Consider the following 15,275-nt stretch of genomic DNA (forward strand, 5'->3'; position numbering starts at 1 on the left):
GTAGAGAAAGAAAGATGCAAAATAGGCTTGAAGAAATGTGTGTTATTCTCCATACCTCATGCTTTTATTTATAGTAATAATGAGGAGGGAAAACTTGTTTTCCAAGTCATAAAAAGTTTAATAGGAAAGATCTTTTCGATCCCAAAGAATTCATAACTTATTTCTACTTAGGATTTACACAATCACATATGTATGAGAATGTATATCACAACACTCCCCCTTGAGTGTATAAATACTCAAGTAGATGACCCATTAGATCTTTCGGCAAATGTAGAACCAGTTGATCAAGTCACCTCGTCTAGTCGGCACAAGTGACAAATGCGAGTCTCAAAACAAACAGAAGGATGCATAGATAGTCTACTCACAAAACATCGCTATGGTATAATGTATGATGTAGGATGTATGAGAATAAGACTAAATCATGTAGTAGTGTTGTACATAGATGATCATACTTGGTTAATCCACATTGGGGACCATACATATTTTAGGGGTGACTCTGCTTGGTTAATCCGCAATGGGGTTCACTACCTACTTGGTTACACTGTTCTCAGGATCCCCGAGTCATTACTGGTACATTACTTATTTGTGGTAATCCGGCTAGAGTTCTGATTGATTCGGGTGCTACATTTTCATTTGTATCTCCATCATTTGCACAAATTATAAATTCGCAACCTACACCGCTTGGTTTTGATATGCTAGTACAAGTGGCACATGGAGATCTCTTCTATGCGCAGTGGGAATATAGGAATTGCCCAGTGGTAGTTGAAGGGGAACTCATGGAGCCTAATTTAATTCCCTTCAAACTAGCGAAGTTCGATGTTATCTTCGGAACGGATTGGTTATCTAGGCACCATGCTTATGTCGGTTGTAGGGAGAAGTTTGTGACATTCAATCAGCCTGGACGACCGTTAGTCATATTTCAGGGTGAGCGACGAATCCTTCCTAATAGTATTATTTATGATATCCAGGCGACTAAGTTGTTGCATAAGGGATGTGTGGGATTCTTAGCCCACGTAGTGATGAGGGATGAACCTTCTTTGCGTCCTGAAGATGTGCCAGTGGTGAAAAACCTCACCGATGTATTTCCTGAGGATTTGTCAGCGTTGCCACCAGCGACGGAGATCGAATTCACCATCGATTTGCTTTCAAGAACAAACCCTATTTTCTTAGCACCGTATCGAATGACACCAGCATCGTTGAGAGAATTGAAGATACAACTGACATCATCTAAATCTAACCCAACACCTTTTAAGGTCCAAACCCTAAGCCTGAAACGAATCTAACCCTTTGACCTAAATGGAATATTTCGTTAGGGAATATTCCATCCTCAGGGAATGTTCTGTTCGTCAGGGAATATTTCGTCAGGGAATATTCCTGAAATATTCTTTTTGTTGACTTTTTGTTGACTTTTCGATATTTACCTGGGACACTTCTTATAGTAATTCGACGTCCTGAATCCGTTTTTAACATCCATTTTTCCAAATTCAATCGTTTGAATATGATTTTATTAATTGGACCCTTTATGTGCTTATGTGCATTTATTGTGGCGTTTCCGTCTTCGTTAGTTTACGTGGCTCTACGATGACAAAGTACCTGTAACTGGACCCCTTCTAAAATGCATGTTTTAATAGTAGAAATGCATACATGAAAATCATGATTTAATGATTACGTTTTATGAGATATTATGCTTACTTAGAATATTTTGGAATACCATATTTTCTATCGAATCCATGTTCTTTGTAGGATATCTGATGGATAACAATATACTATTTAGAACATGTTTTCACACACTTCTTTATAGTATAGATGATGGATGTCTTTATACTATGAAGATGATTTTGAGATATATGTACCTATGTTTGGAAAGACTATATTCAATGTTTTTGTGTGTATCTAGTGATCACTATTCTGCCTTCGGGTCGATTGAAGATTATTATATTGGCCTTCGGGTCGGGAGATATTATATTGGCCTTCGGGTCGGGTGATGTAGGGGCCTTCGGGTTGATTGAAGATTCATAGGTGATGTAGGGGCCTACAGGTCGATTATGATACCACTAGTTAGCACATTATAAATGAGATTCGTTTTATGAAAGGTTTTATGGTATGCTAGGGTTTTCGGAAAACCTATTACATATTATACTATTGAATTTCCATAAAACTTTGGGGGTTAGTATGCTGATAACTATTTTTATTATATATATATATATATATATATATATATATATATCAACTTGGTCCACTTATGTTGTTTTGCGCCCCCTCATGACTTAGAATCAAGGCGTATAATCCTGGCGTCAAGGTACTTCTGCATTGGCATCTTCGAGTTCTCTCGCTGTAGGACCCATTCTTTTATTCATTCAATTTTATATTATTTCTTTTAGTATTTCTAGTTAGTTGTATGCTCTGAACACGTTCTTCATTCATATATTAATTATATTGAAATTGATAAGTCTTATTTATTCTTGTTCTCATGCATTCTAAATGGCTTGTGTTACCTTCGGGTGTTGGCCAGCACGTACCTATCATGGTGTTCGGAGAATATCGGGGTTGGGGCATGTCAAATTGTACTTGATATATCCGTGATACGTGATCACTACCTAATGTTATATGAATTGGTCATGCTTAATTAATCCACATTGGTAGATTATACACATTATCATGGTGATTCTGTTGAGTTGGTCTGTAATCCTATATCTGATGGATTTCGTTGAGTTGGTCTAGAATCCAACTTCCTCTATGGTTCCATTGAGTTGGTCCGGAACCCTATATCCGAGGGAATCCATTTAGTTGGTCTGGAATCATACTTTGTGCATGGTTCAGTTGAGTGGTATGGAACCCCATATTCTTGGGATTCCATTGAGTTGGCCTGGAATCCTAGTTGTTAGATGGTTAGTTAAGTAGTCTGGAATCTAATGAGTCATGCTCGTTGAGTTCCATTAAGTGGTTATAGAACTCTACGTTTTCCTGCTAGATAATTCCATGAGAAATTGTGGAAGTCATTGCAAATACAAGTTTTTTTAGCTTAACGAAATTGTAAACTACGATTGGCTTGATCCTTCCCAGGATACATAGGCAGTGTAACCCTAAAGTTAGGTGCAACCATAAAATAAGATGAAAATCTACTATATTGTTGAATTAATGATTATTTTCGGTACTTCACTTTGTGGGACTATTTGTTTATAGGTGCTTTATGTGTGTATTTTACTGAAGTATTGAATTTAGCTTAATTTTATGTGGTCATTTCGATACGGCATGTGTTGATTCTAGACGCATCTTGGAATCTGGGCGTGACAAAAACAAGTATTATTCAGAATAAACAATAAAAACAAAGGAAAACTAATGAAAAGGACTTGAAAACTTTGAGTTTTCACGAAAATGACAAAATAAAGAATAAAGTGAATAGTAACATGATTGACTTTTTAGTGTAAAAATGTGTTTTTTCGTTAAAATGAACAGTACCATAAGCTTTTCGTTAAAATTCCCTAAAAACAACTTACATGCCCATGTCCTAGCCCTCCTAAAATGGGTCGAACTACTTTTAGAAAAATATGAAGCAATCTCAGATAGAAATTGGAATTGGAATTCACTTATTCCTGTATATTCTTTCGTTATCCCCACCCACCAAGGGGTCTCTTCATTGAATGGCAAATGGAACTTGACAATCCAAGTAGTCAAATCCATTGGAAATTAACTTCACTTTGAAGGAAGGAGGAGAGGACCAATCATCATATATGGACAAACTACATGCTCTGTGATGTAAATATTCCCAGATAAGGGGTGAAAATGAAAGCTCCAGGTTTCCATCCACACAAATGTAAAGACTTCATCCACCTATGTACCAATACCATTCGACAGTGTGAGACAAATTCAATCCCTTTTAAAAATCAAAACAAAATTTGTGTCTTTTGACACGTGAGAAAGTTTAAGGAAAAATTATAGTTAGCTGTTCCGTTCTCTTAATTTTTAGACTAAATATTTGTAGCTTTCTATTTCTTATTAAGCATTATATTTTCGATTTTAAGTGCTTTAACTTATGTCCACATTAGTTATTTATCTCTAATCATATTAAGTGTTAGAGTATTTTCAAAGGAGATATCAAAAATTTCACATAAGTAATTATGGTAAAAAAAGAAAGCACGCATGTTTCCAATCGAAATGTCAATTTGTATGTGCCATGACATGGAATGGTAGCAGAGGAAGTTGATGTCAAATTTGATAGATAGCAGCTTCAAATCTATTTTTAGTGGATAATAAATACGTTTTATAATTTTTGTTATTATCTTTTGTTTAAAAAAAATACTAATTACAATTATGAAAAGTAAATATTGCAATTAATAATAGTTTAAATTTGACATATAGGGTGGAGAACAAAATTTACAAAAATATTAACGTGCCACATAAGCCTTCAAATTTAAATTTTGTGTTTAAAATTTAACATCTCCTTTAGGGATGGTCTTAGCATTTTATTTTTTTCTCATTTGATTTTGACACACCCCGACCTAGATTGAGGCATGCTGGCCGTCACGTGAGGGTGACGTAGCCATATGCACTGTGCGGAAGCAATGAAGATATAAGGAAATGCGAATAAATAAAAACCAACTAACTAGAGCACTAGATAAGATAAGGTGCAAGTGCGACATTAAGAGTGAGATCATAATCAGAGCATAAGTAGCCTAAGTGTAGTCTAGCAGGACAAATACTAATTATACAACACCAAAGATAATCCTACATTGGTAATAATCTGTCAGAGTTGCCGTGAATTCCTCGTAAGCCACCGATAAGCACTCATAACTAGAACCTGGAGGGGCGCAAAACAGAAAGTGTGAGTGGGCAAAAACAAAGCTTTTCAAAACCATTTCATTATCAAAAGTTCTAACCCCTCGTCGTAAAATCTGTATAGTTTCCCAGAAAATAGAATGCATATATATAGATATATATCTCAAAACCATGCTCAGAAAACGATATTCATAAGTATGCCATGCCAAATATCTCAAAATAACAGAATAAGTAACTCAAGTGAAATAACATATCAGCCAGATCCATCTAAAGTGGCATGTACAGCTAAATCCATAGCTTAACAAGTATGATTGCACATGAATCAGAACCTCCTAAAGTGATTTGTACGACAAGACTGGGTGTAAATAAATAAATACGCTCTAGTGCTACGATCATGTGAAGACTGTGCGAATAATCGCGGGTCACCTACGAGTCGGAACCACCTATAGTGGTCTATACGACAGGACTGTGCACCTAACTTGGATCCAAGGTGAGCGTATGGTGCGGGAGGTGAACATCACATGAAGGCCTGTGCCCTAGCCATGGGCGGGAGCACTAACACCGGGATGCAGGTTTATAAATTCTCAATACATTTCACATCATCATCAAATCACACATAAGCAGTCTACAACTTACCTGGTACTTACCTGAGCGTCCACAGCGTCAAATCATATTTATGCATACTATACTAATTCATACTCTAAGTATAAATCAATATGCATGGCATTTCAAAACATAATTTCATTTAAATGCATTTTCTGGGAAAAATATCAAGTATATAAGTATATATTGAAAACCAAAAGCCCACTCATTGATATGTGGAAGGGTCATAACCCCCGAGCCTTGCTTGACTACGCTCATCCTTAGGATATGTCTCACCTATATGCGAAACAACTATATAAACATTATTTAAAGCACATACACAAAACTAGGAAATAACTTCTCATACATTGCTCAAATGGGGTATTTGAATATACCACCATGGCCTCAGGAACACCTCCATATTTTTAGAAAAATGTTCCGAGCACCCACGCACCCTCACGCGCCGGCCAAGGCACGGCCAGACGTGCGGCCCACGAGCAGGCACGTGCCTGGCACACCAAACGGATTTCCTAACGGCATTAGGGAATATTTTGTTAAAAATAAGTATATACCGTTATAATTACCTGATGGCGTTAGAATATTCCGTCAACTTTGACGGGAATATTCTCCTCCTTCTTCCTTGGTTCGCCTGAGTCCGGTGCCGGTGCCGCTGCTATCGCCGGAAACTGGAAAAATCTTTAAACTTCAATATCTTCTTCGATTCTCAACCAAAATTCATGAATTATATACCAAAATGAAGCTTGTGATGAGAGGAACAATTCCTTACCACTTTCAAGTCTTAAATCCACCATAAATTAGCCGGAAAAACCCACGATAATCCGGCCACCTCTACAACTCCGCGAACTCGGATTTCCCGACATCCAAAATCCTTCAAAATTCTTCTAAAAGCTTCGTGAGGACTATCTAAGGCTTCCAAAAAGCTCAAAACTTCAAGAAACACTCGCGATCACGTCGAGGTCACTGTGCACTTCCTCAGAGCTTCTTGGTTCTCGGGTTTTCGAGAGTTTCACGTCCAACCAAAACCACTACTCGACTCCTGAGCTTGAAAGGAGCACGAAAACAACTACCAAAACCTCGATATGCGATTAGAGAGCTAGGTTTGAGGTTGTCCGTACGGTTGTACGGAAATGGAAGAAAATCCGAGAAGGAAGGAGAGAGAGAGGGTCAACGGGATTGGTTGGTGTGTATGTGTGGTCCAGGTTTGGCCAACCAAGCCAAAAACAAATAAAATCTTAAGTTCCAATTGGGTCCAAATCTTTAGGAAAGGAAATAATTGGTCAAAATATTAAGCTCAACACACAACACAACTCAACGTCTAAGGGTAAATTAGTCAATTCACACCATTGATAAATTATATTTCGGGACGGATTGTCACAAATTTGGTTAGATTGTATATCTAAAATACACCTCATGATTATTAATTAATTTATTTAAGGAATGCTATTCAATATTTAAGGAATTCCGTTCAATCTAAATTATATGGGTAAGTTTTCAATAATTAATGGAGGTACGTTTGCTTGTATAGTTATTTGGTTATATTGTACATTTAGTTTTCTATAACGTGAGTGCGTTTAAGGTTTAGTAGTACACACTTTTTGGTTCCCTTTTTTTTTTTTTTTTTCTAGCAGTTTATCTAAAATACATAGAAGGAATTCGAAAACAAGATCTCAAGTGCAAGAGAACAGTCTTAATCAACTGAGCATTATCTATTAAGATTTTTTCCTGACATGAATTAATTTCTTAGATTATAGGTTGGCACCACAATAATAGAAAGCATTTTAATTAAAATTCTAAAACACATAAATGTATCTAAAAAATAAATATTTGAGGCACCTAAATCTAAACCCTCAGGGTGCGTTTGTTGCACCGGACTGTCTTGGACTGGACTAACTTCAGGACTAAGCTGGACTGGCTTAGACTAGACTAAGCTGGACTAACTTAGTGAAGCGTTTGGTGCAGTATCGGATTAAAAAGCAGGATTATAATATTATATTATTTAATCTATATTTATTAATATTTTATTTTTAATTTAATATATCAATTAATATTTTGTATTACTTTATCTTATTTTTCTAGAGCCATCTTGCTCTCCAATCACTTCGTTCATCTTTTTCTCTGCGTCTCCCTCCCCATTCCCCTTTTCTCCCATTTTTGTCCCTCCTTTTCTTTGTACCAGTCTCCTTCCCCTCAAATTTTTTTTTTCCGATTTTACTTCTGTACCCTCTCTCCCCTCCCTCCCTTTGTATTTATTTTCTATTTTCTTCAGATTTGGTACATGTATTTTCTGGACAAATCATAGTTTAGCAAGAGCCTGAAACACGCAATCCAGGATTTCTTTGATTGATTTGGCTTTGGCGGAGAATTTGGAGAAGGGTTCAACGGCGACGATCTGATCGAGGCTGTTGTTGTCCAGCCACCATGGCTGATGTCGGTGGTGGAAGAATCTGGGTCATCACCTCTGATCAACGATGCCAAGCAGCCCAGCCACCATGAACGTCTGAAGCTTCAAGCAGAGAGAGGAAATACAGAAAGAAAGAGAGACGCGGGGACTGGGTAGGGGCGAAGTGAAGAGGAGACGGTCTTAGCAGTCCCCTCCTTCTCGAGGGGTCTCGCTAAGACCACCTAGCGAGTGTTTTAGTCGGAGCGAATTGTACCTAGTCCCATTAAACTTAGTCCCTCTTGCAAACAAACACTGGACTACACTAGCTTTTAGTCTAATCCAGTCCAGTGATGTTTAGTGAAGCTAAACAAACATGCCCTCAAAGTTTAAAATATCTAAAAATATGGGAAATTATGAGAAACCGGTGATCAGATGTGGAAAACTATGTTAGGGAGATTATATTCATGGACAAGGATTGTCTGCCCTCCTTGTTCCCGTGCCCTCCCATGCCCTCCTGTTTTGTGTGGTCACGGTTAAGCCACGTCAACAAACAATATAAAATGTTGACGTGGCTTAACCGTAACCACACAAAACAGGAGAGCACGGGAACAAGGAGGGCAGACAATCCTTGTCCTATATTCATATACTCCAAATTACTTCCCCAACACTCTTTTAATTTTTTTAATATTTTCTATCAAGTGGTGTGAATATAATCTCTTTTTTATGTTATTGCTTTCATTGCTTGACGAGCAACGTAAGTTATTCCCTTTTTAACGGGTAAATAGTCACATATCCTTTATTGTATTTCTATTTATCTTTCTCATCATATAAATGACTTTAATGAAATATTTCATATCCCTCTAAATAGGTTAATTTTTTTATATTAATAAAAAATTTCTCCTATTACCGAGGTTTCTTAAAGAAGAAGAAAAAAAAAAAACAAGAGAGAGATTCAATGTCGACATGTGTTAGTCTTCATTTTGTCCACATATAGTTCCTGCAAGATGATTACGGTTCTGAAATGGATCATTCAATTTTTGGGAAGCGAATCTTGTATTTTGATGATTTATTTTGTTTGGCTGCATGAGTCAATAGCACGTGTAAAGAATTATTCTGTCGATGGAAACTTCCATGTCTCTGAGTATATTGGATTGCAACACAATTTCTTAATGGGATGGGTTACCCAACATTCCTAAATTCTATATGCTATATTCTTTCTTTTTCTTTTGGGCCACTTCAGTACTGCCTTTATGTGCTATATTTACCTTTTCACTAATTTTTCATTTAAGGTGATTAAGTGGTAAATCCAATTATCTCAACATGTATAGAATTACCTTGAATTTTGTGGCGTAGCCTACTAACCGCATCCATTAGAAAATTAGTTTTACAGCACGTGACTCCATGAAAACTGAAGTAAAATCATTTGAAATCTAGCAAATGTCTTTTAGGGATGGCACGAAGTCTCTAAAGAGTCTTGCACTTCTCAATAATGACTAACTGACCCACAATAAGAACTCTATACGCTTGCGGTTATGTTCTTTGTAAAGTCCGCACTCTACTTCAAATTAATAGGCCTATTTTTCAAGAATGGAGAACCCCTATATAGTTGTTCTCCCCTTGGTGCTGGCTGTTAGGTTGGATTGTTGGTTGCTGTTGTTTTCAACCTTCCTGCATTTTTTGTTTTTAACTTGGCCCTTATTGCAGTTGTTGTGTTTGCTTCTGTTGGTTCTCTTTTAATATAATCATTGAATATACTTAAACTCCTTTGTGTACGAAAACCATTTTCTTTGTCAATTTGCACCAAATAGAAAGATTTTAGGTCAATGGGGCCAACAATACATGAATAGTCCGATACCGAAACCTAAAACACCACAGTACAAGACAAGTTTAGTTAATTGTCATTATATATATAATATATAATGTTTCTAAAAGCCGCAGGAGTCGCTTTAATTAGAGTGCGTGGACAACTTATATTTAATGACATGGAGCACCTAGATCATTGGGTTCAATATATGGAGATAACCTCATTTGATATAACGAAAGAAGTTAAGATTCCACTTAAAAGCTAATTGAAAATAGAGGGAGCGATTCCACCGTTTGTAAGCTTATGCAAGATCCTTTGATTATCCAATGTGAAGTTCATTCTCAATATAGGAGACCACCACCAATTTCATTACATAATTTAAGAGCATTCACCACTCCACTTGAGAATTTCTCTTTGTTTCCTCGTTCTCTCCATTTTAGTTTCTATTTTAAATAGAAGAACATATTCATTGCATCCAAAATTCATAATGTTACACAACTAAGTATGTAAACAATTCAGATTCATTACAAACGAAGCCAACTCCCAGACACATTAGGTAGAAGAGTAAGGAAAAAACAATTAAGGCTCTGCTAATAACACCTAAACTTACAACTAATTATGTAGCAAACTGGAATAATTTTCAGAAAACATAATGTAAAACATCATATCCTGCCCTGGAAACTATAATTACTACCACTTAAACCATAATTAGTTGTCTTTGTGCTTCAATCCTTAATTCTTCCTTCATTCTTCTAATGAAGTCTTCAAATTTCTTGTTCAATTCTTCAGTGCTATTACCAAACCTTCCTGTTCCGTCTTCATCTTCCTCGGCAAGTTTTCCATCTTCTTCTTCCTCTTCTTCTTCTTCTGAAACTAACAACATACTTTCTGGTTCTTGTTCTTTTTGTTCTTCATAGTCTTCAATAACCTCCTTCTCTGCATGTTTTTCTACTTGGTTGATCAAAGGCTCACTTTCATGTTCTTCTTCTGCAGCAACATTTTCTAGTGAGTCCATACTTCCCGCTTTTGCATCTTCCTTTGGCGAAACTGGCTCTTCTGTCTCTAACATTGGCGAACCGAATTCCAAACCACCTTCTCTAGTCTTCAAGCTTGTTTCTTCATGGCTAGGATAAGATGACTGCGCCGGAGATCGGGTTAAGCCAGAGTGTTTTGCAAGGAAAACGAAGAGCAGGTTGCATATGAGGAATATGAAGTTCTTGTCAATGGTGTGGGTGAAAAGTTGGTAAGGGAATGTTGAGAAGTAGAAGTTGAAGGAATGGAGGAATGAGAGCATGGATGAGCGGGAAAAGCAGAATGAAAACACAGAAGCTGAAAGCAAAAACTTGGCAACTTTTTTCAGAAGCTGATTATCTATGGAGTTGTAGTAGTAGTTTATCAAGGTTTGTTGGTTTTGATCATCCATTTTTCTCTTTAGCTAGTTTTAATTGCTAAAGAGGTCTTTGGAAAATTGAGAGAGATAATGGGGTGGTGGAGATGAGTTTGAACTTTCAATTGTTGGAGTCGTCTTTCCAAAGGTGTACATATGCTATATGTGGAAGTTAAGGAATATGGAGAGTTATATATAGTAGTCTAGGCTTAAAGAAATTTTAGGTTGAGTGGGCGGTTTTTCAACACGTGATGTTGTTGATTCGAGCGATATTTTAATTAATGTAATATAAATTATTAAGAGGAGAAATTTAAATTTGGGTATGGTGAAGAAAACATATTATTATAATCAACTTAGCTATGTTCATGTCTGCTTTTAAGATCTTCCTAGTTAGCGTGTATATGTAGCGGTGAATTCACATATTGAGGAGTCATAAATGAGATAACTTACATGGAACAAGTTCATCACTACCGTAGTGTTATGATACAATAATTCATTGTTATGTATAAGTTTAGAGACAAAACGTCGTGGTAAATTTGTTTCATATAAATCATTCTCTTTAAATGCTCATCCATTGCACAAGAACTATCTCTCTGAAAGATAAAAACTTGCATGCAACCGTTGGATAAAGCGGTTGTATCATATTCATATTCATGCACTCACATGATGATGTAGCAATTGTGAAACAATTTCATCTTATACAATGGGTGCATACTATTTTTTCTTCTATTTGGAGGGAGGAGGGATGTTGACATGTTATTTACTCGACTATGTGGAACTTTCTAGCTGTCAGCCCATTGAGGCATCAGGTAAGAGTAATCTTCACGTTCACCATTTGAGGTGCGACTGCTTTATAAAACTTGATTGAGATAGATGGCAACGACCTGAGAGTCGGGACCACGAAAGAAAATAGATATTGATCAAGTGTTGATCAAGTGTTCTATAACAAACCCATGATAGCACCATCGCTTAATTAATACGAGATTGACAGAAGTTAACCTAATTAACATCATTGTCACGCTATGTAGTAATACTTGTAAATTAAAGGTCTTAAGTTTGATTTTAGCGAAAGATAAATTCGAACTAAATTATTATGACTAGTCCACTGTGAGGTTTTATAGCCACTCCCCTACTCTTAATGTAAATAATATCGAATGTATTACAAATATATCATTGTCATAGGTAAAAAAAAAATGATAATTACAGACAAATTTTTCCTCTTATATATATTTTGTTATATTTGACATCATCTTGAATAAATCAAATATATAAAAAAAAGAACAAGATTATAAAGAAGTGTTAAAAAGAAGAAAAAATGTGTTTAGTTATCATTTTAATTAGAAATATATATATTTTTTCTTTCTTCCAATCAAAGATTCGAAATCTCTTCTAACATTGGAAAGAAAAATACAATTAAGCTAAGAGCTACTACCTTGAATTTATAATTGATAACATACAATTTGTACTGGTGCAAATAACATTATTCCTGTGACCCAGAGCAAAAGGTGATAGTTGGTGAAAAATATTGGTTTTTTCGGTTGTTGGAATGAACAGGTTATAGTTGTGGTTGGTTTTGAATTTGTATCGTGTTCAATCCTTCAACTCTAAGCAAATATCATGCAATTTACATTCAGAAATGCTTGGAGATAAAATTTGTAGATAAATTTTTGTAAACTAAATGATATAAAAGTTAACGATTGAATTATTGCTTAAGTGTTGATAAACGTGCTCATTTCTTATTAGTAATACATAATTTGGTTTGCAAATTTTATCTATAAATTTAGTCTCCCTATTATTATCTTCCAGATAAGCTCTTTTAAGTTTCCAAGCTTCATTAATATACACCAAACCAAATCTTCTCATTTTTAAATTAGGATTTACCCTAAGAGTAGTTCCACCGCTGCTCTTAGCCCGGCACCCAGGCCAAAAAATGGACCGGCATCCATGAAATTTGCTCCACCCCAGCCTAAGCCAGGCCACATGCCAGCCCAGAATCGATAGAGGAAGGAGATGGCCCATCTGACACCATGCTGACGTCATGGCTACCGTCTCTCTCACATGCACTGCCCTCCGCGGAACCCCATCCGATCCCATTCCATAACTCCGTTGATCTCCACCTCCATCATTCTCCGCCTCACCTCCGACGCCTCCCAAACCCTGGAACCCCATTTGATCCCTTGCCAATCCTGGGGCTCCGGTTGCTCCGCGCAGGGACCAAACTCGGTAGGTGAAATCGGTTGGGTATGATTGCGAGACGTGTCGGGAAGAAGGTGGTGGGTGCCCGTGTTTAGAGTTTGGTGGGTTCGACGATGTCGTTTCGGAGTGTGGGTTGGGTTCCAGAGAGGAGAAGAAGAAGGGAGTCCAAAGAATCTTACAGAATCCGTGGAATTGGAGAAACTGTGCTTGATCGCATAGTTGGAAAATCAGGGAGGAAAATGGGAAAAGTGGGAAGAAGAAGAAGAAGAAGAAGGGAGTCCAGAGAGAAGAAGAAGAAGGGAAGAAGAAGGAGGAAATTAAAAATCAAATTATTATTTTATAATAAAAATTAATAATATTTTAATAAAATTAACTAGGCTATTTAGTTTTAGAGGTGGAGATGCATTTGGCCTATTACTGTTCATTGGGGTCTATCACTTTTCATTGAGTAGATTAAATGGGCTGGGTGCTGGCGCATTTTTTTAGGGGTGGAATTGCTCTAAATCACTGCTCTTTTTTAAGTTTGACCATGCCCACGTTTGAGTCGCGTACGTGTTTGGCATATAATAATTTTGGAGAATTAGTTGTCTTAATAATTCTACCGCGTCTAAGTGCTAAACTAACTATTTAAATAAAGGAAAACTAATAAAAATGATTTGAAAACTTTGAGTTTTAATGATAAGGACAAAATAAAGGGTAAAGTGAATAGTGCCAGGATTGACTTTTTAGTGTAAAAATATGGTTTTTCGTTAAAGTGAACAGTACCAGGAGTTTTTTTGTTAAAGTTCCCTTTAAATAAAAAGGGTCCATAAGAGTAAAATGATGAGTTTACAAGGATAATATGATGGATCTATAAGGGTGTTTAATCTTTCATGTACAATTTTACTTCAGAATTGCAATAACGCTAATTTCACATCAATAAATCTGAAAAAAAAAGGGAGTCTTAACGAAACACTCATGGTACTGTTCACTTTTGACGTTAAGGACATTTTTACTCTAAAAAGTCACTCCTGATACTATTCACTTACAACACATTTTTGTCATTTTGGTTAAAACTCAAAGTTTCAAGCTTTTTTCATTAGTTTTACTAAAAAAAAAACTTAGTTATTATAAGTCCCAATTAAAGTTACATGTTGCACATGCTTTGTTGGGGAAGATTATTGTAGAACAATTTATTCTTTTCTAGTTGGATGTTTTGACTGATAATTTTGTAGTATGATTTTTATTTATTCGGCAATTAAAATGTTGAGTTCAATGTATTTGGGCTTGGAATTATCTATTTATTAATTGGAACTTCTCATGAAAATGGTTTTCCACAACATATTTTTAATAAAAAAACACTTGATAATTTTTTTTTGTTAATAATAAGAACAAAAATAAGAGGCCATGACAATATTGTAAATAAGTTAAAAGTGATAGAACTATTATAAATAAGTTGAACTTTGGTTGCAATATTGTGAAAAAGTTAAAGTTTGGAGGATGTGGTAGTATCGTAAAAGAGTTGAAGTTTAGACAGTATCGTAAATAAGTTTCACGTTTGTGCCCATCTATTTCTTCATAATCAATTGTTTCATAAGAACAATTAGTAGCGTCTTGAGAAATAGTTATCGATGCAACCAAATTTTAATTTAATTACGATAATGCCAGATTCTTTTGTGCATTATTTAAGCTAGAAGTCAATGTGGGTAGCAAGTCCTAGCAGATAAGGATGGGGACGGTACGGTGCGGTTCGGTGTGGTTTAATCCTCAAATTGGAACCGAAACCGAGAAATATTAACGGTTTCGTTTGGTGCAGTTCCGCTTAAATTTATTAATAGAATCGTATGATTCAGTTTACATTAGTTCCGATTCGGTTCTTGCCATTTTAAGGTTCTGAATACTAAATCATTTGAATACCAAATCAAATTGGTATTCAAAGTTTATTTGTTTTTTTTCTTTCTTGTTTTGCATGCTTGCATTTAAATACGTTTTATAAAATACGGTTTACAGTTTAATAAATTGAAACATGCTATTGTTTTGTAGCAAATATCTTAAAAATATGTAGTCCTTTGGTGTGATGCCTACTCTATTTGTTCATTCGCCTTGTTTATCTTTTTAGGTACCGAGCTTTTAAGTAAAAATACATTAAC

General features: G+C 35.9%; 1 protein-coding gene and 1 long non-coding RNA gene across 2 annotated transcripts; both read right to left on the reverse strand.

The window, feature by feature from the left end:
• Positions 1–3,492: 3,492 nt before the first annotated feature.
• Positions 3,493–6,405, reverse strand: LOC126616050 (uncharacterized). The gene is made up of 4 exons (XR_007620991.1): positions 6,146–6,405; positions 5,943–6,044; positions 4,730–4,798; positions 3,493–3,831 (listed from the first exon to the last, which is right to left on the reverse strand). It is a non-coding gene; the product is annotated as an uncharacterized LOC126616050 (long non-coding RNA).
• Positions 6,406–10,260: 3,855 nt separating this feature from the next.
• Positions 10,261–10,986, reverse strand: LOC126617087 (probable ubiquitin carboxyl-terminal hydrolase creB). Its single transcript, XM_050285152.1, has one exon. It carries the CDS (start codon positions 10,984–10,986, stop codon positions 10,261–10,263), a length of 726 nt encoding a protein of 241 aa, XP_050141109.1.
• Between the last annotated feature and the right edge of the window lie 4,289 nt (positions 10,987–15,275).

The sequence above is a fragment of the Malus sylvestris genome, chromosome 3 (assembly GCF_916048215.2).
Source record: "Malus sylvestris chromosome 3, drMalSylv7.2, whole genome shotgun sequence".
NCBI lineage: Eukaryota > Viridiplantae > Streptophyta > Magnoliopsida > Rosales > Rosaceae > Malus > Malus sylvestris.